The sequence below is a fragment of the Sciurus carolinensis genome, chromosome 8 (genome assembly GCF_902686445.1).
Source record: "Sciurus carolinensis chromosome 8, mSciCar1.2, whole genome shotgun sequence".
In the NCBI taxonomy this organism is placed as follows: domain Eukaryota; kingdom Metazoa; phylum Chordata; class Mammalia; order Rodentia; family Sciuridae; genus Sciurus; species Sciurus carolinensis.
In genome coordinates this window covers 79,676,981-79,703,161 of record NC_062220.1, presented here as the reverse complement: position 1 = coordinate 79,703,161, position 26,181 = coordinate 79,676,981, and the positions used below count along the sequence as shown (strand labels likewise).

The 26,181-nt window shown below is 35.7% G+C and overlaps 1 protein-coding gene across 1 annotated transcript; it reads left to right on the top strand.

The window, feature by feature from the left end:
• Window positions 1-620: 620 nt before the first annotated feature.
• On the top strand, window positions 621-26,181 carry Polr1f (RNA polymerase I subunit F). The gene is made up of 4 exons (XM_047561231.1): window positions 621-895; window positions 5,722-5,863; window positions 22,312-22,520; window positions 22,941-26,181. The coding sequence occupies exons 1-4, from the start codon at window positions 642-644 to the stop codon at window positions 23,347-23,349; spliced, it is 1,014 nt and encodes a 337-aa protein (XP_047417187.1). The 5' UTR covers window positions 621-641; the 3' UTR covers window positions 23,350-26,181.

Here is a 26,181-nt window from a genome sequence, read left to right as displayed (position 1 = left end):
CGTGAACAGAACTGCACAAATACAGCTGTGTTTTTTACTTTGGGCTGATTTGGTGTTTGGGGGCACAAGAGAGACCTGAAGATCATAGTTGGGCTTAAACAACTGGAAAAGTGGGAGGATTTTCTAATTAAATGATCGGTCTAATGAGAAATAACGTTAGATCGGAGAGGGTACTTGTTCAGATAACTGCATTTGAGGTCTGAGAGTTGCTGTAAAAGATTTGGTTTACTGCGTGGACTATACTCCATTATATTTTTTCATATATTATTGAATAGTTCAAGCTTGAAACATTCTACCAAAACACGCTACTACTGCAAATGATCAAAGTGGGCATCCTCATTAATCTACATACTAAATCCGTTGAGGAGTTTGTGGAAACACGTTTGCCTCCCTTACAAAGAAACCCTGGCGCATGCTCAATACAGACAACCACAGGATCCTAGCACTGTCCTCCAAACGCGGGGATGAACGAAACAAAACAAAAACGGTTGCCCCCTGCCGGTCAAATGTGCATAATGCAGCGAAGGGAGAGAAAAGTTCTAGGGGCGTGGTAACTGGTGGATGACGTAGAAACGGGCGTCGGAGGAAAGGCAGTTACGCTTGCGTCAGTGGTGCGCGCCGAGGGGAAGGTAACCAGCCGCATGGCTGCTGGTTGCTCTGAGCCTCCGCGGCCGAAGGCGGCCTCCGAGGGGCCGGTGGTAGGACCGGTCGGTGTCGTACCTTGCCTGGAGCTGCCCACTTATGCTGCTGCTTGTGCTCTGGTGAACAGCCGTTACTCCTGCCTGGTGGCCGGGCCGCATCGACGGCACATTGCTCTGTCGCCCCGCTACCTCAACAGGAAACGCACCGGTATCCGAGAGCAACTAGATGCTGAACTCCTGCGCTATTCCGAGAGGTACGGGCCTTTTTGCCTTTTCCTTCTCCAAGCCAACCACGCCGTAACGTAGATGGTAGCCCCTTCTTTGGGGTACGGGAACGCCATGCTACTGGCGCAGCAGAAAAGAGGAGAAATGGTAAAGGTCGCACCGGCCACCCCGACCCAAGCGTAGTATGGAGAGATTGTAGTTGTGGTCCGCCCTTCATGGCCTGTACCATCCAGGTCGAGATCTCTTCAGGGTCCTTTTCTGGGCAGTAAAGAAAACTTACAGGAAAGTGTAGACAGAAGCAGTGGAAAAACTCGTACCAGGTGTGGACATGAGAATAGACCAGATGCCTGGAGACCCAGTAGACGGAATTTTCTTTGACATTGAACGTTTCATTTAGCTCTTCATTTGACAATGAAGAGTTGGTAATAGTACTTAAGTATATTCTCTCATTCCACAGAAGATCGCACATAAGTATTTGTACAACCATTTTCGGAGTAAAATACGATGGTCGGTTTTTGTTGTTTGTTTTGGATCTGGTAATTTCCCGCGATTCTCTTTTGTACCTGATCGGGAATGAAGGAAATACCGTTTGTTTTATTTATGTATGTATGTATGTATGTATGTATATATTCATTTACTCATTCATTCATACATACATACATAAGATGGAACGTAGGGCACTCAACCACTGAGCCACATCCCTAGCCCTTTTTTTGTGTATGTGCTTATTTAAGGACTGGGTTGCTTGGGACCTTGGTGTTGCTGAGGCTGGCTTTGAACTCATGATCCTCCTGCCTCAGGGTCCCCAGCTGGGATTACAGACCTGGGCTACCATGCCCGGCTAATTGTTTTATTTTTAAGAATAGAAAGTTCATTCATTCTAACTGGAGAACTTTTGCTCCTGGCAGAAAAACAAAACAAACTGGTTGGTGCATTTACATTTATCAAAAGTAACTTGAGGGCTGGGGAGATAGCTCAGTTGGTAGAGTACTTGCCTTGCAAGCACGACGCCCTGGGTTCAATCCCCAGCACTACAAAAAAAAAAAAAAAAAAGTAACTTGAAAACTGAGAATTATAAGTTGAGAGTATGTGCCCTAATATTTGTCTAAACTATGTTGCCTCAAAAGACAGGTTCTAAAATTAGGGTGAACAGATTCTACTGGGATTTATGATTTCCTATAGCAATTTTACAAACCCTTAGAATTGTAGGAATTTCCTTAGACAAGTTATCTAAAATTTACCACTTCCTCCTAGGATTCTGGATATCCCTCATTCCAACCCCATTGAGAATCAAGCATATCTAGAATATACAGCTTCTTCTAAGCACCAACACACACACACACACTTGGATGTCTATAGTTTATACTAGGAACTTATGATATTAAACCAAAAAAATAAGTTTCTAGTTTCAAGGAGCCTAGTTTTATTATATCCTCTAATACAGATATAAATGTAAGCCAAATAGATCTAGTAAAGTGTCAAAATTTGGCAGGAATCCAAAATTTGGGGATTGAAGTTACAGTAAAAGAAGGAATTGTTAGTTGGATCTTGTGACCTTTGAGAACAAATTGATGGAGGAGGGTACTTTGAGATGGTAGCATTCCAGAGTAACATGACTAAATGGGTACTAGTGTAAAGTAGTATGCTTTGGTCAGAGAACTGTACATACTGTATAGCTGGAAAAAGGCTTGTATCAGAGGAAAGGTATTGAGTGCCATGGAATTGGAGAACAGAATGTCAAAGACAGGGATGGGAGTTAACTAGGAGGATGGCCATTATGTTTCTCCCTTTCTGCCTTTACCAGTTTTGTTGTTGTTGTTCTGTTTATTTTTTGGTTCAATTTTGTTTCTTCTGCTCTTTAAGCATAGTGATTCTTTTCATCCCTTATTACCCTCCCTCCAACTCAGAGGCTTGGCATACCCTTGAGAGAATAGTACATATCTGAAGTTCCTGGGACATAATCAGGTTTGCAGTTAAAGAAATGGCACTTCAGCATTGTACAATTTTTTAAATAGGATAGACAGTTGACAAGGAGATCAGTTAAGAGTTTGTTACAGTTACCTAAGAGAAAAATTATTAAAGAGAATAGATTTGAGAGATTTAAGAATATACAGGGTGGTCATAAAGCATGGAAATGTAAGCAGCTGTATTGCTGCTGTCTGTATCCATGTACCTCCTGCATTTGACAAAATAGGGGAAAGTCTCCCAGAGTTGTCCAGTAGGAGCCACCATTACTCCTGAGTGATGATTAGGCATCACATATTGAACTAAACATTACTAATGAGGGATAGAACATTGACTATATTGGGAATTATAATAGTGTCACATCCACCATTTATCATGTATAGTTTGTTTTTAGTCTCATTGACCATCCTGTAGCATCAGTAGGACTTACTTTTCTTTGTTTAGAGTCTGAGAAAAGGGAAAGAATTGAGAAGTGCTCTTGCGGTTTGTGTTTAAGTCATCTCAAACAGCATCTCCTATTTGGTAGACTTCCTTTCTTTCCCAGTGACAGAATTTTTTTTAAAGGTATCACAATTCAACTTTGGACTAATTAGAGAGAGTTAAATAGTTTTTAAAAATCACGTTATAACTATGGCTAAGTTGTACCTTTGAGAGACCATTCAGGGGAAAGAAAAGGGACAAACCATATGTTCTCTTCCAGTAGTTTGAGAGAAGTCTGAAATGAAAGTTCAATCTAAGCATCCCTTAAACTTGATTGAATTGTTCCCTGATCTCTCAAGTGAGGTTGTCACTCTGTTCTGACATCTACTTAGGATAGTTTTTGGAATACAAAAGTAAAAGAGGAAAAGATATGTAGTGTTGGGGAATCTGTCTTTGCATATCTGGTGATTTTTAGTAAGTTAAATAAGTTGTTTTCTCAAAGCTTTGATGGATTTACACAAATCCTTTGTCGTTATGCTCTATCATACAATCCCTGATCATTGCACTGAACCCTATAGGATTTAGTACCTCCCTTTTGTAAGCAGTAGTTTGCAATACCATCTTCACTATTGTGAAAACATTCTTTACTGTACTGAAATCAAATTCAAAGATAAATATAACCTGCCTATACAATTTAAAAAAATCCATATAGTACTCTTAATACAATAAAATGTTTCAATATGATGATGTTCTGACTATCTGAACATGAATATCTAACATGACTATCTGAAAAAACTAAAGTAGTTTAATGCCTCCCTCACTTATTCCTGAGGATTATCGTGAATGTGACAGCTAAAGCTTTGGATTGATGTAGACATTTTGCATTGACAGCTCAGATAACACATATTTTCAGTCATAATGTTTTTCTGAAATGGTTGAGTAATTCTTGATAAAGTGCTACATGAAACAGTCTCTTCAACTTACTTATTACTCCATTCCTAGAAATTTTATATTTTATTTAAACCATGCAAAGATGATTTTATGTTGATACATTTATTTTTAAAGTTATATTCTGTGCCCAACTATTTATAAACAAGCTCATCTCTTTACTCAGAAGTCATGCAGAGCTAGGATATTTCATCATTGTACAGGGCAGTCCTGTGCATAACAGACTTTCTCCCTTCCCTCCTCTTTGCAGTGTTTGTAGCAAACATGAATGGTCCCCAAAATTCCCAAGTGCCTTTCGGGAAACAGCAGTATTCTCCACTTGAAAATCATTCTATAGTAGAGAGAGGAAGCTTTGATTAAAGGAAACAAGGTTATAAATTTTTTTTCCTGTCATTTAGCAATTAATTTTTCCTTCCTTCTTACTGTTTTCAGCGACTATAAGATAGTCTGGGTGATAATTGCTGGTTCCTTATGAAGAAAGCTACGTGCATAAAGTAAAAACTAAAAAGGGCATTCCTAAATTAATCTCAGAGTTTGATTTTTCTAATTTGGTAATTACTATAGTTGCTTTCTTGGGAGTTGTGGCTATTTTACTAAAAATCTGTTAGGGATAAATTCTTTTCTCTTATTCTTTGTGAATCATGCTGGAAACTTGTCACACACACACACACACACAATTCTCTGCTGCTAATGACCTTAAAGTGTTTGTGAAATTCGAAACTCATACAAATAAAATTAGATTAAGAACAGTGATAAATTTATACTAAAAGAGTGATTTCAGATTTGCCTTGGAAAGTTAGGGAAGTTTCCTTCAAGTAGCGGGTGTAGTAGTAAAAGCAGCCACGTTTTTATCCTTCATAGTTAAGAAATGATATTTTGAAATAATAGTTGCCAACAAATCCTGACTCTGAAATGTGTAGAGTGTCAAAGTCAGTTCTTAATAAATGATATAGTTGTGCATTTTAAAATTTCCATTTACTAGCAACAGTTGCAGTTTGAGATTTTTCTGTATTAAGTTATTGGCTATGGTATTCAGGGGCTTCAGCTTTAACTGTATATGCTATCAAGTACAGAAATTTAATAGTATTGGATATTAACCGTATATGCTATCAAGTACAGAAATTTAATAGTATTGGATAATATCAATATTATCTGTTCAGTAAAAAAAAAAAAGCATATACATTTTTCTTGCCAATTTCCATTATTTCTCTTTCTAGCTTGACTAATTCAAATAGGTAGCAAATAAGGAAGAAGGGTCAATTTATTGCTGGTACATAAGTGGACCTTTTGTTTCTGAATAGTTTATCTTGAATAATCGTTTTAACTTAACCAGCACATTGGAACCTTTTGGTGAAGTGGAACTGATGAGGAGTTGTTACAGACTAAGCATATGCTTTTGACATGGGTGATGTATTTAGGACACGTACACTTTTTGGATTCTTAGAATATCTAATCAGTGTCATAATGGCCTAATTTATAAAAAGGTAAAAGGCATCATTTTCTTCTTTTTTTTTTTTTTAAGTCTTTTAGGTGTCCCTATTGCATATGATAACATCAAAGTTGTGGGTGAACTGGGAGATATATATGATGATCAAGGACACATTCATCTTAATATTGAAGCTGATTTTGTTATTTTTAGCCCTGAACCTGGACAAAAGCTTATGGTATGTATATCATTTTTTCTTAGCTTTCTTGGAATAATTTTGTAATTTGGGAAACTTTAAAGAGAGTTAAATAATGTGAATAAATAAAGACTACTTTAAAAGAAAAAATATATCATTTCAGTCAAGGTGAGTATGTAGACTTCATCCTAGTAAAACACATGGGTGCACAGTATGTGACCTATCCAGTTGATTTTTTTTTTCTTTTTTTCCTTTCTTTCATTCTTCCTTTTTTTGCAAAGTCCATAGGGTAATCTTGAGGGGGAAAATAGTAATACTTTAAAATTCCTCAATTCTACCCAAATATCTTGTCTTAATAAAGGATTCAAGTAGTATACTTTCATAAGAAACAGGCATTCATATGACTGTGGATTCAGGCAAGTAATGAAAACAAATGAATAACAGGAGAGGGCAGCCAGTCAATGCCAAGAAAGTGAAGGTTCTGTGTAGATCTTCCAGTTTTCTAGACGATGAAAATGGAGAAATTGATGTGAAATCTATTGAAATGTATCTTTTATCCTCTTTACTTGCTCTTCTACCATCAGATCTGTTTGTATATATATGTTGATTTATGTATATTTAATTCATATATCTGTATATGTATATTTAGTAGATAAGAACTGTTAACTAACCATCAGCACTGTTAATAAAAATATAGATCAGATTTCACTATGACAAAATTCACAAGAAATTTCAATTTTTAAAAATTTTTTAGTAGCAGTTAAAACATTAGGAATAGTATCCTGGACTTCATACTAGTAAAGTTGGCAGTAGATTTGTATATGTAAATTCCCAGACTTCTATCTGCTTTTTGTAAATAATCATTTTTAGTGTGAAGATGTATATGGAAGTAACATTAAAATTGTACAGAAAGTACAAAAGTGAAAATGTCCCTTTTATTTATTCTGTACAGACAAGATTCAGTCCTCAAATACTTTTTTTCACTTTTTTCAATTTTTTATTTATAATTAGCATTTATAATTTACATATAATAGCATGCACGAATCATGAATTTTGGCAGTTCCACATATCATTCCATTTCCTTGAAAGGACCCTTATGCTCCTGCCTATTCAGTTCCCTCCGTCCCAGATACAAATGCTGTTCTGATACTTTGTAGCATGAATTTGTTTTGCTTATTCTATAATTCCATATTTGCACCGTTAATTCATACTCTTCTAAAATCTGGCTACTTTTTGTAGACATGTTTTTGAGTTTCATCCATACTGTTTATTGTGTCAGTAATATACACAATAGTCACTATTTAATTTTGTGCTGTCTTGTGAGTATATCATAGTTTGATTGTCTTCATTGATGGACATTGGGTTTATTTCTAGTCTAGTACTATTAAGAATAAAGCTATTCTGTACACATTTTAATATTTTTCAAGTGTATAAGTGGAAGTGGAAATGCTGAGTCACAAGGTAAATGTGTTTTTAATTTTTTGAAAAAGTATTACTTTTTCAAAAAGTAATTACTTCCCATTCATTACTTCTAGTTGCTCTGCATCCTTTCATCTGGGGCTGACACCCTTCCTAGTCCCTAGTAGTCTCTATTCTACTTACAGGTTAAGGTGGATTTTTTTTTTTTTCTTTTCTTTTTTTAAGTCTTTTTTTAATTTGTTTTGTTAGTTTTTGGTTTCCACATATGTGAGAAAAATCAAAACTTGTCTTTTTGTGTCTGGCTTATTTTGTTTAATGTTATGTACTCTAGTTACATCCCTGTTTTGCTGCAAATGACAGGATTTCATTCTTTATGACTGAATACTACTTCACTTTGTACATATACTGTATTTTCTTTATCCATTCATCTGTTGACAGGTACCTAGACTGATTGCATATCTTAGGTATTGTGAATAGTGCCGCAGTAAACATGGACATGCAGGTATCTCTCTTATATGCTGAACTTTATGTTTGTTGTATGCTTATACCTAGGAGTGGGATCACTGGATCATAATGGTAGTTTTTTTTAAAAAGTGTTTTTAGTTGTAGATTGATACAATATCTTTATTTTATTTATTTACTTTTTTATGTGGTACTGAGGATTGAACCCAGTGCCTTACATGAGTTAGGCTAGCACTGTACCACTGAGCTACAACCCCAGCTCTCATATGGTAATTGTTTTTGTTTTACTTTGAGGAACCTTCTTGCTGCTTTGTATAGTGTCTTAGTTTCCATTCCCACTAGCCGTGGGTAAGATTCTTTCCCTCCACATCTTTGCCAGGATTTTTTCTTTTGTTTTTTTGGTAGTAGCTATTCATTGTGTGTACCAGTATCTTCAAGTGATTCCCCTATGTTTTCCTTTATTGGTTTCAGTTTCAGATCTTGGATTAAGGTCTTTGATGTATTTTGAATTGATTTTTGTACAGGGTGAGAGATAGGCATCCAGCTTGCATCTTCTTATGAATATCCATTTTTCTCAGTACCACTTGTTAAAGAGGCTATCCTTCTTTCAGTGTTTGTTTTTGGCATCTTTGTTGAGAATCAGTTGGCTTGTAGATGTGCGGGTTTATTACTGGTTCTCTATTTTGTTAACTTTGATCTATGTCTCTTTTTATGCTAATACCATACTGTTTTTATTATTATGACTCTTTAATATGTCTTGAAATGAGATATTATGATACCTCCAACTTTACTTCTTTTGCTCAAAATTGTTTTGGGTACACAGGGTCTTTTATGCATTCATATAAATTTTAGGATTTCTTTTCTAGTTCTGCGAAGAATGTTACTGATGATTGATGCAATTGTATTGAATATGTAGATAAGTTTTTTTTTTTTTTTGATGGTGCTGGGGATTGAACCCAGAGCCTTGGGCTTGCAAGGCAAGCACTCTACCTACTGAGCTATCTCCCCAGCCCCCAGTTTTTTTTTTTTTTTTAATTTTCATAATAACAATCTTTTACTTCCCTAAGTTCATTCCTAGATTGTTTTTATTGTTTTGGAGAGGGGATTATTGTGACTGCTATTTCTTTTATGACTTCTTTGTCAGCAAATTCATTGGTGTATAGAATAACTACTGATTTTTGAATATTGATTTTGAATCCTCTTGCTTTATTCAATTTTTATTTATCAGTTCTAATGGCATTTTGCTGGAGCCTAGGTTTTTTGGTGTATAGAATCATATGATCTACAAAAGGATAATTTGACTTCCTCCTTTTCTATTTGTATCTCTTTCATTTCTTGTCTAATTGCTCTTGTTAATATTTCTAGTACTGTATGATGAATAAGAGTGGTGAAAATGGGCACCCTTGTCTTGTTCCTGATCTTAGAGGAGATGCTTTCAGGTTTTCCCAACTCAGTATGTTTTTGGCAATGGGTTTATCATATATAGCCTTTATTTTATTAGATGTGGAGATCCTTCTGTATCCAATTTGTCCAGGACTTTTTTCAAGAAGAGATTTTGAATTTTATGAAATGCTTTTGCTATATCTATTGAGATGACTGAATGATTTTTTCTCCTTCAGACTTTTATGTGATGGATTACATTTGTGACTGGCATATGTTTAGCCATTCTTGCATCATTATAATGAAACCAACTTGCTCATAGTTTTTGATCTTTTTGATGTGCCATTGAATTCAGTTTGCTAGTATTTTCTTGGTAATTTTCATATCTATGTTCTGCAGTCATATTTGGAGTAGTTTTTTTTTTTTTTTTAGTTAAAATTCAGCAGTGAAGCCATCCAGTACTAGACTTTTGTGTGGGGGGACTTTTTATTAATGATTTATATCAAATGACTTGCTATTGATCTGTTAGACTTTTTATATCCTTAATTTTGGCTGGTCATATATGCCCAGGAATTTGTACATTTATTCTAGATTTTCCAGTTTGTCAAAATATAGTTTTTCAAAATAATCCCTAATGACCCTTTTGAATTTCTGTAGTATCAGTTATAATCTCTCCTTTTTCTTTTTTTTGTGCACGCTTTTTTTTTTTTTTTTTCCAAATTGCCAACTCTGTTTGATTCCTTCATATTGTTCTTTTATACTCTTAATTCATTTATTCTACTCAGATCTTCCTATTTCTTTCCTTCTAATTTGGGGTTTGGTTTGGTCTTAAGTACTCAAGATGCATCATTAAGTTATTTGAAATCTTCCTATACTTTTTTTTATGTAGGCAGTCATTGCTATAAACTTTCCTTTTGGTACTGCTTTTGCTTTATTCCACAAGTGTTGGTATGTTCTGTTTCCATTTTCATATGTTTCAAGGAATTTTTAAATTTTCCTTCTTACTTCTTTAATGGCCCACTGTTCACTCATTCAAAAATACGCTGTTCAGTCTTCAAGTGTTTGTATAATTTTTCTTAAATTTCTCTTGTTAACTTCTCGTTTCATTCCATTGTGATCATAAGAGATAGAGAAAATGATTTTAATTTTTTTGGAATTTCTTAAGACTTGATTTGTGACCTAATATATGGCATAGAGAACGTTCCTTGTATTGATCAATGTGTACTGTGTAGATGTTGGATAGAGTTCTATAAATGTCAAGTCCATTTCAACTGTAATATAGTTTTAACTGTGATGTTACTGTGTTGATCTATCCATTGGTGTTGGTAGGGTATTGAAATTCCCCATCATTACTGTATTGGAACCAGTCTGTCCCTTTAGGCCTTGGAGCATTTTATAAAACTGGGTATTCCCACATGAAGTGCATATAGATTAATAATCCTTATGTCTTCTTGACAAATTGGTCCTTGGATCATTTTATATCCTTCTTTGTATATTCTTAACTATTTTTGTATTAAGATCTGTTTTGTCTGATGTATAGCTAACCTGCTTGTTTTAGGATTCCATTTGCTACAAATAATATTTTTCATTCTTTGTCTTTTCTGGTGAGGAGTGCTTCTTATAGACTGAATGTTGTTAAATCTTGTTTTTTAATCCATTCAGCTGGCCCTTATCTTTTAATGGAAGAATTAAGTCCATTACATTTAGAGTTACTATTCAAAATTATTGAAATTCCTGTAATTTTGTTGATTTTTCTTCTATTTATTTGGGTATTCTTTGTTAGTTTCTTCGCATCTTATGATGTTTTTTTCATATTGGTGATATTTGGTTGTTTTATATTTGTTTTGTGTCTCACTCTTCTAACAGGATTTGTACTTTCACTGCTATCTTGATACTAGTTGTCTTTCACTTCTGAGTGTAGGACTCTTAAGCATTGTAAGGCTGGTGTGGTGGTCATGATTTCCGTTTTGTTTATCTTCAGATGTCTTTATTTCTTCATTTCTGAATGAAAGCTATACTGAGTATAGTAATCCTGTTAACTAGTGGTTTTCTTTTAGATCTTGAAAAACATTATTCCATGTCCTTTTGGCCTGTAGGTTTTCTGCTGAGAAATCTATTCATCAGTGGGGTTACCCATGAATGTAACTTGGCACTGTTCTCCTGCAGATTTTTGAAATTTCTTTGTCCTGTACTCTGGACAATTTGATTTTAATATGTTTTGGTGAGGAGATTTTCTGATCTTGTTATTTGGTGTCATGTATCTAGATGCCCATGTCTTTCCCAAGATGAGGGAGGTTTTCTGTTGCTCTTTCATGCGACTGGTTTTCTATGCCTTTAACCTTCTTCCCTTTGGGTGTACCAGTGATGCAGTTGTTTAATCATGTAATGGTGGCCTAAAGATCTTGAATGCTCTCTTCATTCTTTGTTTTTGTTTTGTTTGCATCTGAATGTGATAGTTTGAAAATGTCTTCAAGCTCTGATATTTTTTCTTTCTTTTGCCTGATCCAGATATTGTTGAGAGTTTTGATTGAATTTTTTATTTGACTTAACTTTTCTGAGATTTGTTTGGTTCTCTTCAAAATGTCTTTGCCTAGTTTCTCATTCACGTCCTGAACTGTCTTCTTAATTTCATTTTACTTTTTATTTGTATTCTCTTGGATTTCATTAAATTTTCTAAAAATCACTCTTTAGAAATCTTTGCTCGGCATTTCATCTATTTTGATGTCTCTGGAATCAGTTACTAGGAAGTTATGATCTTTAGGAGGTGTCATATTACCTTCTTTTATATTTCTTGTATTCCTATTTTGAGATTTATACATCTGATGGAATCTTTATTACTTTTATGGGATGGTCTTCTTAATAACTAGCTTTCTCCTACGTGTCTTGAGGTATCGTTTTGTTATGCAGTGTTGACCTTATTGCTAGTTGGTTACTATAATGGGGTTTTTTTCTTTGATCGGTGAATTTGGGCACAGTGTGTAACGTATTCGAATCTGAAATACTCACTGTCTGCAGAGACCACTGTCTATCAGCATTGGGGACACTAGCAGTTTAGGCAGGTATGGTATAGCCAGCAGAATATGTGGGGTGTACCCTGCTTGTCTACTACTACAATGGCAGTGGTGACACCTCTCAGGGAATGGGGGTTTCCTCTGGAACTGTTTATTGGCTCTGTTACTTATAAGGGTCTCTGGCACTGCCTGCGCCAATACTGGTCATGGGCCTGAAGCACTTGCCCTCTTTCTAGACAGTGGTGCAGGCCCACATACTTCAGAAAGAGGTGGAGAATGAAATCACAGCACCCCCGTGTCACTTACATACAGTCCTACCTACAGTGTGTGATGAAACAAGGTGTGGGGGCAGCCATGGTGAGGACCCGTGTAGGTGTTGATACAAGGAGTTATGTTGTTCCTTTGTGCTGCTACTGTGGGTATAGACACCCAGGTGCAAAACCTTCAACCCTTCCCCCAAGCTCTACAGTTCTGGGGACAGAGCAAAGGCCAGAGTTCTTTTTCTCCCTCCATTCTTTGAACCATATGCCTGCTAGGGATTGAGCAGACTAAAGCTGGGCAAAACTCCTATCAGCTGGAGTGTTTGCAAGGGAGTAGAATGCATCCAGCACCAAGCAAGTTTTCTCTCCAGACCTTATTAGGCTATGATCTTGGGGGCAATGTGACAGGAGCAGAGATATTGCTCAGGACTTCTCTCCAGTTCTCTTTGGATAGAGGAGTAGTGGAACCAGAGTTCTTTCCTAACTTTGTTGGTTACAGGCACACAAGCACTGCCCTAGGGAAAGGGGTGTCAGGAACTGGGTGGTTGACTACCTTTAGACATTGCACGATCATGGAATTGCACACACCTGGTCTTAGAGGACGGCCCACTGATACCCAGTTCTTGAAGGTTGCACCCTCTGTTTCCCTCCATTTTGTGTCACAACAGCCCATTCCCCCATGGTGCAGTACTCCCAGCAGATTTGTCAGAGTCACTATACTAAGCTGGGTTTGGGTCATGAAGCACCTACCTACTGAACCACATAAGTGGAATATCTGTGGGTTTCCAGAGATGGTGTTATGCAGGGATTTCTGACTCCTAGAGCACTGCAAATTCAGATAATAGGTTTTTCAAGATTACTCCTGACTGCTGTACCCTAGGGGTTCCCTGGGAGATGGGAATTCTTTATCCAAAGCCAGGTTGCTGTGGAGATATATCAGCTTTTTTACCTAGTAGACTGCAAGCCTCTTAAGGGTTGTGTAATTTTTCGGTAACTACGATTACCCTTATCCTTGCTAATAGAGTTTACTGGGACTCTTTTACCTTTACCCCTCCAGATCTAAGAATTCCCTCCCTCCCCCAGCTGGTTCCCAGATATCTTGTTTCTCTTACTGTGCTGCTGTTTCAGGTCTCTGGATCTTACAAGGTATGTTTTTCTCCTGTTCATTTCCACTGCTGTCATGATTAGTCACCTCAATATGTAACTATATACCTGTTGTTTTGGTTCCTTTTTGGAGGAGCAGGTGAGTGCTAGGTGCCTCTATTTGACCATCTTGAAGAGCTCCTTACTTTTACCTTTTCTATTCAACATTGTACTGGAGGGTTTCGTAGAGATGAGATGTTGAGGGAGAATCACAGGGAACAGGGAAAATTTTCTAGAATGAGTCAACCCTCCTGTTCCTCAGGTACAAACGTAGAGCAACTCTTCTCTTCACTGTTGTAGCCCAGTGTTCCTCCCTCTTTGTTTTGGGATTCCAGTGGGTGCTTTTTGGACACTACTATTTTGGGACAACAGAGCCCAACATGGAAGACCAAAGAAGGATCCTGGGAGAAGAAAAATGCCTTTGGCTATTTTTAATTGGGTTTTTCTGTTTTTATTGAGTTGTAGTTCTTTTTAGTCTTGATTGAAATTTTTTTCAGACAAATTCTGTATATTCTCTATTGATTTGCTTATTTATTTTAATGCTACCATTTGATGAATGGAAGCTCTTAATTTTGATGAGATCCAATTTGTCATTTTATACTTTTGTGATTATTGCTTCTGGGTCTTAGCAAAGAAATCCGCCCATCCCTAACTTGTGAAAATATTCTTTTAAAAAACTTCTACAAGCTTTTTAATTTTATCTTTGACAGTTGGCTCTGTGATCAGTTTTTTATGCTTTTTTTTCCTGTGTAATGTAAGGTAGGTCTTGAAATCCATTTTCTTCCTACTGTGGCTGTTCAGTTGTTCCAGACTCATATATTCAAAATTTATTCATTTTGTTGAATTTTTTTAAATTGATTGAATGTACATTTTTATAGAACAATTGAGTGGATGCAGACTTCCCGTATATGCCCTGCCCCTGCAAAGTAGTTTCCCCTATTATTGACATCATCTTGCAATAGAGAAGTGTATTTGTTTTATTTATTAGCCAGTATAGACACTTTATTACTAACTGAGATCCCCAGATTTTGTATTATTTTACACTGATAACAAAAAGATAAAAGTCATACATATTAATGGGGTACCATGTGATATTCAATGCATGAATACTTTGCATAATGCATAAATCAGGTTAAACATACTTATCTCCTCATTTATTGTCTTTGGGGTAAAAACTCAAAGTCCTTTCTACCTTTATGAAATATACAAAACATTGTTACCATAGGTAATTTTACCCCAGAGCTGCTTGTTCCTATGTAACTATAACTCATACCCATTGATCAACCTTTCCCTGGCCTCTGGTAACTACCATTCTATTCTCAACTTCTGTGAGATCAACTTTTTTAGACTCCATTTGTCTCTCTGTCCTTTATTTAGTGTGTGGATTTCCAGTTCCATCCGTTTCCCAAATGACAAGATTTCACTGTTATGACTGAATAGTATTCCATTGTGTACACATTGAAATATTGTGTTACTTTATGCATTCATCCACCCGTGGACACTTGTTTTCCATTTCTTGGCTATTGTGAATAGTGCTGCAATGAACATAAGAGTATAGTTTTCTCTTCTTCATACAGATTTCCTTTCCTTTGGCTATATACCCTGCATTTAGATTATTGGATCATGTGGTAGTTCTGTTTACTATTTTTGAGGACACTTCATACTGTTTTCCTTAATGGCTATACTAATTTATATTTGCGCCATCACTATGTAAGGCATCTTTCTCCTCATCTTCACCAGCACTAATTAGTGACTTTGATATTAGGCCTTAGTGGAGTAAGATGATATCTGTGTTGTTTTGGTTTGAATTACATGATGATTGGTGATGTTGAACATTTGTTTTTATGTACTTGTTGGCTGATTGTAGGTCTTCCTTTGAGAAATGTGTTTAGATTTTTGGCCTATTTTTAAATTGGGTTATTTGACTTTTTTGCTATTGAGGTTTTGAATTTACTTATACATAAGTCTGGGAGATGTATACAGTGCAAATTTTTTTTTTTTCACTTTGCAGGACTCTTGAGTGTTGTGCAGAAGTCTTTTAGTTTTATGTAATCCCATTTTCCTATTTTAACTTTTATTTCCTGTTCTTTGGAGGTCTTTTTATTCCAATGTCCTGAAGCATTTCCTCTCTTCTAGTAGTTTCATAGTTTCATCTCACATTTAAGTCTTTAATCCATTTTGACTTAATCTTTTTAACCGATAATAGGTGTCAGCTTTATTTTTTTATCCAATTTTCCCAGCACCATTTATTGAAAACTCTGACCTTTCTCCAGTGCATATTCTTAGCACCTTTGTTCAAAATTAATTAGCTGCATGTGCATGGGTTTACATTTAGAGTGTATTCTGTTCCATTAGTCTATTTTTATGCCATTACCATGATATTTTAATTACCATAGTAAGTTTTGAAGTCAGGTAGTATAATGCCTCCTGGTTTGTTCTTTTTGCTCAGGATGTCTTTGACCATTTGGGGAAATTTTTGTGGTTCCATATAAACTTTAGAGTTGTTTTTTTCCAGTTCTGTGATGAGTCCCATTGGTATTGTGATATGTATTACATTGAGTCTCTAAATCACTTTGGGTAGTATGGACATTTTAACATTATTAATTCTTCCCATCTGTGAACAAAGGATGTCTTTCCACTTCTTAAATTTCTTTCATTTGTATTTTATAATTTTCATTGTACATCTTTCAACTTCTTTATTTCTAGGTGTTTTAGTTACCTCTTGGTAACTATTGTAAATGGTACTGCTCGATATCTATTTAGATAATTCACTGTGGGTGTATAGCATTATTACTGATTTTTGTATGTTGATTTTCTGCCCTGCATCTTTGCTGAATTTATTTAGAAATTCTAATTTTATTTGATGCAGTTTTTGAGAGTTTCCGTATAGTATGTCATCTGCAGTCATGGATTTGATGACTTCATTTTCATATTGAATGCCTTTTCTCTTTCTTACCTAATCTTGCTAGGACTTCCAGCACTGTGTTGAATTAAAGTGGTGAAAGTTGGCATCCTTATTTTGTTCCAGCTCTTAAAGAGAAAGTTTTCAATATTTTCATGTTAAGTATGTTAGCTATTGACCTATTATAAATGGTATGGTGGGGTATGTTCTTTTAATACCTAAATTTTTCAGCGTTTTTATCATGAAGAGATATGGAATTTTGTTGAATGCCTTTTTTTCATCAATTGAGATGACCATGAGGTTTTTGTCCTTCATTCTGCTATAATATATAACATGTATTGATTTGCGTGCATTGAACCCTGAAGTAAATCCCATTTGTTCATAGTAACTAATTTTTTTAATGGTACTTGATTTGGTTTGCTAGTATTATGTTGAAGATTTTTGCATCTTTGTTCATCAAGGATATTGGCCCTTAGTTTTTTGTCTGTCTCCTCATCCAGTTTTGGTGTAAGGATAATGCTGACCTCATACTGTGTTCTTGGAAGAATTCCTTCTTCTTCTATATTTTGGAATAACTTAAAGTGAAGCCATGTGACCCTAGGCTTTTCTTTTAACTGATTGAATCTCACTGCTTGCTACTGGTTCGTTCAGGTTTCCTATTTATTTACTTTTTTTATGATTCAGTCTTGATAGCATGAATGTCTTTATTCATTTCTTCTTAACTTACAAAATTTGCTGCCACTGTTGTTCATAATAATCCCTAAACTTTTGTATTTCTTTGGCATCAATTGTAATGGTTCCCTTTTTATCTGATTTTATTTATATGTGCTTTCTTTCCTTTTTCTAGCTCTGGTTTTGTGTATTTTGTTTGTCTTTTCAAAGAACCAGCTCTGTTTCCTTATTCTTTTGGTATTTTTTGTTTGTTTGTTTGTTTCCATTTCATTTATTTCTACTGTATTGATTTCTTTTCTTCTACTAATTTCATGTTGTTATTTTTCCCCATTCTTTGCAATGTAATAGACTGAGATCTTTCTACCTTTTTGATGTGGGCAGTGATTGTTATAACCTTCCCTCTTAATAATGGTTCTGCTGTTTTCCAAAGGTTTTGGTCTGTTTGTCCATTTTCTTTGCATTTCAAGAAATTTTTAAATTTCTTTGATTTCTTACTTGATCCATTGGTTTTTTAATATCCATGCATTTGTGTAGTTTCTAAAGCTTTTCCTGTTATTAATTTCTAGCTTTATTTCATTCTGGTCGGAAAAGATACTCAAATGTTTCAATTTTTTAAAAATTGAGTCTTGCTTTGTGATCTATTATAACCTATCCAGTAGAGTGTTTGATGAGAAAAATATGTATTCAGTAGTTGTTGGATGGATGTGTACATAGATGTCTGTTAGATCTATTTAGTCTAGGGTGCAGTATAACTGATGTTTATTTTTCTGTCAGGATTGTCTGTCCATTACTGAAAGTGTGGTGTTAGAAGTCCCCAGCAATTTTTGGAGTATACATTTTCTTTTAGGTCTATTAATACTTGCATCATATGTTTGGGTGTTCTGATATTGGATGTGTTTGTATTTAGAGTTAATTCTTCTTGATCAGTTGACCCCCTTTATTAATTATTTATTATGCAACTATTTTCCTTGTCTATTTTTATTGCTTTTTATTTAAAGTCTATTTTATTGGATATTAGTATGGCAACTTTTTTTCCCCCTTTTGGTTCCATTTGTATGGGGATCTTCCATCTCTTCACTTTTTGTGTGTCCTTAGAATTGAAGTGAGTTTGTTATAAATAGCATATAGTTGACTGTTGTTTTTTTTTTTTTTAATCTAGTCACTCTTTTAATAAGGGAATGGAACTCATTTACATTCAAGGTAATTATTGGTAAGTAAGGTCTCACTACAGCCATTATATGCCTTGTTTTTTACTTTTGTCATAGTTTCTTTCTCACAGTCTTGTTGGTTAAGTGAATTAGTTTAGTAGTGTGTTTAGATTCCTTGCTTGCTATTTTTGCTTTGTCTTTTAAATTTTTGTTTTGTGTTACCACGAGACTAATAAAAAAATCTTGCTTATACCAAGCTGTTTTGAAATGATAGCAACTTAATTGATAGTAAAGATAAGAAAAGGAAAAAAAAAGAACAAGATGGAAGAAAACAGTCCAGTTGGATTCCATCCAGTCTTTCTGTATTGCCTGTTAAACTACTTATTTTTTAATCTTCATACTAAAGAATGGTTTATACATTATATGTATTCTGAATTTGTATATTTACTCTCACAAGTGTTATACCTTTCTGTGTTTTTTTCATACTCATGTCTTTCAGTTTGAAGAACTTTCTTCAGCATTTATTTTAGAGCAGTTCTGGTGGAGATAATTTATCTCAACTTTTGTCTGGAAAAGGCTATCATTCACTTCTGAAGGGTAGCTTTGTCTCTTATCTATGATAGCTGGATTGATTATATCTGGTGGTAAACTTCTTGAGTTAGACTTACTGAGTTAAATCTGAATGATGGCTTTTAACCTTCCTATATCTGGGTATTTTTATCCTTTTCTTAGTTTGGGAAGTTTTCAGTGATTATCTCTTTGAATAAGTTTCTATCCCCTTGGCATTTTGAAGTCTTTCTTGAATCCCCATATCCTAAACATTAGTTTTTTAAATTCTGTCTCAAAGTACCTGTAAGCTTTCATCATTTGTCTTTTCTCCTCCTATTACTGCATAATGGTCTGGCTTCTGTTAAACAATCCTGCTGTCCATGCTTTGTATTGCATTTTTAATTGCACTATTGTTTAGCTCAGGAATTTAAATTGCACTGAGTGTGGTGACCTGTTCCTGTAATCTCAGCGGTTTTAGAAGCTGAGGCAGGAGAATCTGGAGTTCAAAGCCAGGCTCAGTAATTTATGGAGGCCCTAAACAACTCAGTGAGACACCGTCTTTAAATAAAAAATACTAAAAAAAAAGTGCTGGTGGCTCAGTGGTTAAGCGCCCCTGGTTCAATCCCTGGTACCCAAAAAAAAAAAAAAAAAAAAAAGATGAAGAAAAAGAATTTAAATTGCTTCCATCTCCTTAAGTTTCTCTCAATATTGGAACATTTATCTGATTTCTCTTGAAGATCATTGAGTTTCCTTAGAACTACTGTTAAAAATTCTCTGAGATCTCTCCCATACTGATTATTGCCGTGTCAGTTTCTGGCACATTTTGAGTACGAGTTGAGTTCTTGTTTTCCTGAAAGTTCTTGATGCTTTCAGATGGGTGATGTTTTCTGGGTATTGAAAGATCTGGCATTTGTTCCATTCTCTCTAATTTGACTGTGCCCATCTTTCCAGAAATTTTAAGTAGGCTAGGTGGTGCCCAGGTCCAGATTTGCCAGGAGTCTGCTCTTAATGTGTTGTGACTGTTTCACTAGTATTAGGTAATCCAAGCCCAGGTTTTTCCCAAATATTCTGGTGATGTCTTATTCAGAAGTAGAGTAAAAAGAATAATCTGTTCCCACAAGCCTCTCTGGGACCAGGGTAGATTGTACGCCTTATCCATAGTTACGGGTCAGAACCTACAGGATTCTGCCTGTCTCTGGACAGTCACTAGGTGGATCAGTCTCAGGTGCCTGTGGCACCCTGAGCCCTCCAAGACCAACACAACACTAACTCAGACTGCTGTGGGTTGCCTGTTGCTGCAGTGGACCATGGTACTGCTAGCTGTAAGTTTGAGAGATGGGGGCCATGTGTCTTCCCCTGGCACTGGAGCTGTTCCAGAGCCTCTGCTAACGGGCAGTTTTTAGAATAGTTCTTTTAGGATCTGCCCAGTGTTAGCGTTTCTCTAGCCTAGCATTAAGTTCCAGGGCAAAGGTTTGGCCTTACTACCTTGTCCTACATCTGGCAAGTGCGGTCTTGTATCATGCTGTCCTGCACCTGAGGTTGGAGTAATGTTGGTGAAGGCTGACTTTTGACCACCTAATCTGATGCTCAGTTGGGTTGTGCCTGAATTTTATAGCAATAAAAACCTGCACTTTCTTGGGTGCACAGAAGCCCATGTTGTAGCCAGCAGTTACGCAGGCTGAAACTTGGGCACAGGTCTCTGCCTAGGGTCAATGGCAGTTCTAGATCCTTCTCTGTTAGCACTGGCCTGGCATAGCAAACCTGTACAGAGTTGAGGGGTGGGGAGTCTAGACACCGAGGCTGGTGCTAAGCACTGTCACACCAGAGTCTCACAATCATAGGGTTCTTCACAGTCGTTGGAAGTGGGAAAGTATTCTCAAGGCCCACTATAAGACTAAAGTGGCTGAAACTTGGGTCTGTCCCACTGGCACACAGATCTCTACCTGATGTGACAGCTAACTTAGGGGCTTTATGAGCCCTGCCCTGTGTACAGGGTCTTCAGTTGCTACTGAGGTGCTTGGTCTTATGGAAGTGAGTCTGGCGCTGGACTCTGAGACAAGCCTCGTGCTACCTTTTCTGCCCTGCTCCCCTCTGTGCTACCCAAGGTTGGAGGATAGGGATAAGGCAGTCTCTTTGCCACCAGCCTAAGGCACTTCCAGTAGCTCAGTCCACAGGTGGTGGCCTGGATGTTGGGGTCATGGGGCTTTGCCAGCACTAGGTTTCACCTAAGGCTTGAACTTAATTCTCTCTCCCTCCCCCACTGAGAGGCATCTCTTAAGCAACTCTGAATTTCCTGCCTTCAATACATTTTTTGTTGTTGTTGTTATACTTAAAGCAGGCACTATGGTTGCCTCATTTCCTTATCTCTTGTGAACTTAGTTTGATGCTTGAATAGCTGTTCAACTTGGTTTATCCATGGAGAGAAATTGCCAGAGGATCTTACTCCACCCTCCAGTAAAGTCCTTAGAGTTCACTTTTTATGTTGTACAATCCATAAGTTTTGCCAAATGTATTTTGGTATTTATTTGATATCATACAGGGTAGTTTCACTGCCCTAGAAATCCTGTGCTTCACTTATTTATCTCTCCCATTCTCCCTCCTAATCCCTAGAAACCACTGCTCTTTTTTATTGTCTATTGCCTTTTCAAGAGTGTCATATATTTGGAATCACACTTTCAAAATTGGCTTCTTCATTTAGCAGCATCCATGTAAGTTTCTTCCATGTTTTTTGGCCTGATAGCTCATTGCTGTTTTGGTGCTGAATAATATTCCATTCTGTGGATGTACTATAGTTTGATGCTAAACAGTACTGAATATATAGCAATATTATTTATGGTTCTGTATTTCAGAAAATGTGAATTTTTAAATTATATTTTAGGGTTTTTATTCATATTCTTTGTATATGTTGATTCCTGGGGGAGAAAGTGGAAAATGTTTTATGGAAGTTTCATTTTATTCAAAAATTACATAACACACTTTAGTTTTAACATTTTTGTGACTTAGCAAAAGAACCATACCGAAGATCTACATATAAAGGGAAAACTTTCATGTAATAGAATTGCTCGTATCATGCTAAGCTGAAACATTAAAGAATGCACTTTGAAATTTTGTCTGTTCATAGAAATGTAATGTGGATCCTATTATGAAAATCATATGTTTCCTTCCTTGAGGTCTTTTCATTTATACATCATATCAGAGTATTTTCTGCTTGGTTTCAGTGTGGTTATAGAGAAATCTACTCCCTAGGGAATCCTGCAGTAGAGTCTGTGGTGTTTGTTTGAGGCTGGGTAGCTTAGTTGATCAGTTGTTTATTCTGTTAGACAATTGACATGTCATTACTTACAAAGTTTGTGTTTTCTAAAATCTCTAACATTGTTTGGGTTTGGCAGATGGTAACTTGTAATTGAGGTAAACTTCCTGTATTAAATTATATCATTAATTTGATATTTTTCTTGGAAGTGAGTTTGAAGCTTAGAAATTTTGATTCACCTTTTAACTGTTTAGGTGTCTTCTTGATGTTATGTCCTTTTTTCCTTCTTCCCAGGGTACAGTTAATAAAGTGTCTTCTAGCCACATTGGCTGTTTAGTACATGGGTGTTTTAATGCCTCTATCCCTAAACCTGAGCATGTGTCAGCTGAGCAGTGGCAAACCCTGGAGATAAATGTGGGCGATGAATTAGAATTTGAAGTATTTCGTTTAGACTCAGATGCTGCTGGAGTATTCTGCATTCGAGGAAAAGTAAATATTGCTTGGTAAGTTCATATTTGAAAGAAAAAATTAAAATGGGAAACTCCATTGCTTTGAGATATATTGAAAGTATTTTTTTTTCTCTATTATCCTTAATTTGACTAATAATCCTGGGTTTAACGTTCAGTGGCCTAATTTTTCTGAACTGAACCAAACCAAAATTTGGAATCCAGTTTTTGACTTCTGGAGTAGTATAGAAACAAAGAATTGAACAGTTAATATTGACATTTAAATTTAAATTTAGTGCTGAATTTAAATTATATTAGGCTAAGGGATAAAACAATAGAATATATGAAATTTATGCCATAGTTATGTACTTATGCTGCTCTCAGTTAGGAAATTTTAACATACTGAGATATCCTTGATTTCATTTTGTTCCTTCATTTCTGCTTATTGCTATTTATTGTTTTAATGTTAATTTACAGTTTGCAGTCCAAGTGCCCTGATGTTTCTGAAGAAGTAACAGAAACTCTCACTGAGGAATCTGTTGAAAAAATTCCAAAGAAGAAAAAGAAGAAAGATCCAAAAATTTATGAAGTAAATAGTGGTACCACAGAGCTGGCAGATTTTGCAGACATCACTCCAAAGGAAGAGGAAGAGCTACAGGTTAGTAATAATATGAATGGCCTTTGTGAGGAAGAGCCAAAGAAAAAGAAGAAGAAGAAGAAGAAGCACCAGGAAGATCAGGATCCTGTTTTTCAATGCAGTGACTCCAGTGGTTACCAAAGTGACCATAAAAAGAAAAGAAAGAAAAGAAAACACAGTGAAGAAGCTGAACTTACACCCGTTCTGGAATGTTCACCTAAGAAGAAACGAAAAAGTAATTGTCTTTAGTGTATTTTAAATATGATTTGATTGATCAAAGATTTATATATGATGTGCTGGGAGTGGTGGCACAAACTGTAATCCCAACTCCTCAGGAGGCTGAGAGGCCATTCTGGCAACTTAGTGAGACCTTTTCTCAAAAAGAGCTGGGGATGTAGCTCAGTGGTGTAGTGCCCCTGGGTTTTATCCCAGTACTGTAAAATAAAAAGGCTATGGATACCAGCAGTTTATAAAATGGGGAACACTTTGTGAAGAGTTATAGGGGTTTTGTGCTAAAATAAACTGACTAATTTGGATAGGACCCATATTATTAAAGTGCCATTTTATTGTAGACAGAATAAAATGTTAAGATCTGCTCTCATTTTTGACTCTTGAATTCTTCCAGACATTGCTGTTCACATAAGATTTTCTTTGCACTCTGAAGATTAGCAAAAGTACTTTATAATACAGTGTTATTGCTATCATTAAGGAATAAGTTTGGGATTTTTTTCCTCCCTCTGAAATAGGTTTCACCATTAGTCATTTTATACTCTTTTGTTTTGCTTATTTTATTTTTGTTAATCATAGCTATTCAGTGTTTTCTATTGTTTAACTTAAAAAATGAATTGCCAAAGGAGATTCTGAAATTTCTAAACCCCTTGAGTACCATGCCACTGTTGACTGGTGAATAACAGTCAGCATTTACTACATTTTCCTTCGAGATGTATGTGTATTTTAATTCTGAAAATTGATGGAAAGTGCTTTTACCTTGTATTTGTTCATTTGTGCCTCATTTGTGTTGGAGGAAGAAGGTAGATGAAGATAGGATGAAGAACACTGACCAGTGAGAAATTTCTAAATTACTTTTTATTCATTGGAATAAGTTATAAGAATTTGTTTTAAAAAGATTTACTAAGAAAAAAATGGAATGTTTTGTGACTTCATAGAAAACACAGTAATGAAACGAGAAATTGGTTGAGGCCGATAATCAGTATGTGTGTATGCATGTATTTACCAGGGCTATAATGGCAAACAAGGTAGAGAGATGTACCTCCTTCCCTCATGGAGTGTTGTGAGAGAAACAGATGCACACATACAGTATTAGTAAGGAAATAAGAACATTACTAATTGTGTCAGATGCTATAAAATAAAAACTTGACCACTCCTGTTACCTGTGTTAGTATCTGCAAATACTCAAATGGTTCAGTTGACTCTTCCACGTCAGCCATTTTTGTTGCCATTCTTCTAGTACCAGATACGGTACGAGGCTCACAATTTAATATTTGATGAGTGAATTCTGCTAGTGGCATATCTTGAACTAATCTATAAGAATAAGATAGAGTTTGGCAAGTGGCAGACCACTCACAACATATTGGCTGCAAGTAGATGTAGACAATGGAAAGGTGCAAGACAGTGTCTTTCATTACAGTTGAGATGCATTAGTCCTTGAAATATGACTAATCCCAATTGAGATACGGTGTCAGTAGCAAATACATACCAGATTTTTATGACATACAAGAAAAGAATATAAACTATATCCATTTTTATATTGGTAAAATTATATTTTTGGTTTAATGAGTTAAATAAAATGTTAATTCAGCCTGTTTACATTTTATTTTGCTACAAATATTGGCTCATGAGGCTCATATTGCTTTTGATAATACTGTTTAAAAGGAAATATTGATTGAAAAAAGGTTGAAACAAGTTAGGTTGTCAGGGTTTAATGTAGTGACATACTCAAACTTCAGTATATAGGTGAAATTGTGTTTGATAATACAGAAAATTAATTTTTAACAAAACAGTTTTAACACCCTTCCACACACCCCAAGAAACTATTGTTTGTATTATTCAAGGAAATATACATTGTGGCTTCATAAAATAAGCAAATTCCCACATTATAAAAGAATTTATATCTTTGAGAAAAGAAGTGGCCTCTGAGATTTGCCATCCTAATCCTCATGATTAAAGATGAATTTTTCCCTTCATGGTTTGGTTGTATTATATGTCATGATGGTTTTAACAAAGATAGGCAATCTGGTTAGGCCTAGCCTAATTACAGGAGCCCTTTAAAATCGGAAAGTTTGTGAAATTGGAAACATAAGAATTTAATGGAAGGGAAAATCGTCTCCCTTACTGAAGATGGAGAGGGCCATCTGGCAAAGGCCTAAGGAACTAAGAGCTACTCCTGGCCAACAGCAAGCGGGAAAACAGGGCACCACATCTCTACGGAATTGAATTCTGTTAATGAAAAGAGTGAGCCAGGAAGCAGAATTTTTTCAGAACTCTCAGGTAAGAATTCACTTAGCTAACATATTGATAACAGTCTTGTAATGTCCTGAGTATTTTGTCAGACATCTCATGGACAGAACTGTGAACTGTTGAATGGGTATTCCTATAAGCCACTAAGTTTGTAGTGATTTGTTAGATAGCCATAAAAAAACAAATATATATATTTCAGTCAACAGCAGAACACATGTCTGATCACATAGCCTGACTGTATATAGTAAGCTAAACCATTCTCTAAGTACACTCTTGATGTCTGCAAAAGTATGAAATTGCCTTAACATATTTTTCAGATCATATCTGTCTTTAAGCAGTGCATGACTGTATATAGTTTGATGTATAGTTAAAATATTCTTTATTTTCTAAACTGTATTGACTCATCTTTGCAGGTATCTTCTAGATATACTTTAAAGTGGATTTTTGTCAAGCTAGAAAGGGTTCTTTGGGATTTTGATTGAGAGCTTAATTAAGGAACAGTTAAATTTTGTAAAATTCTTTATTTTCCTAGCCAGTAAACACATAAATGTCTTCATTCAGTCTAGTCCATTACATCCTTAAGTAGCATTAAATTTTTGTCAT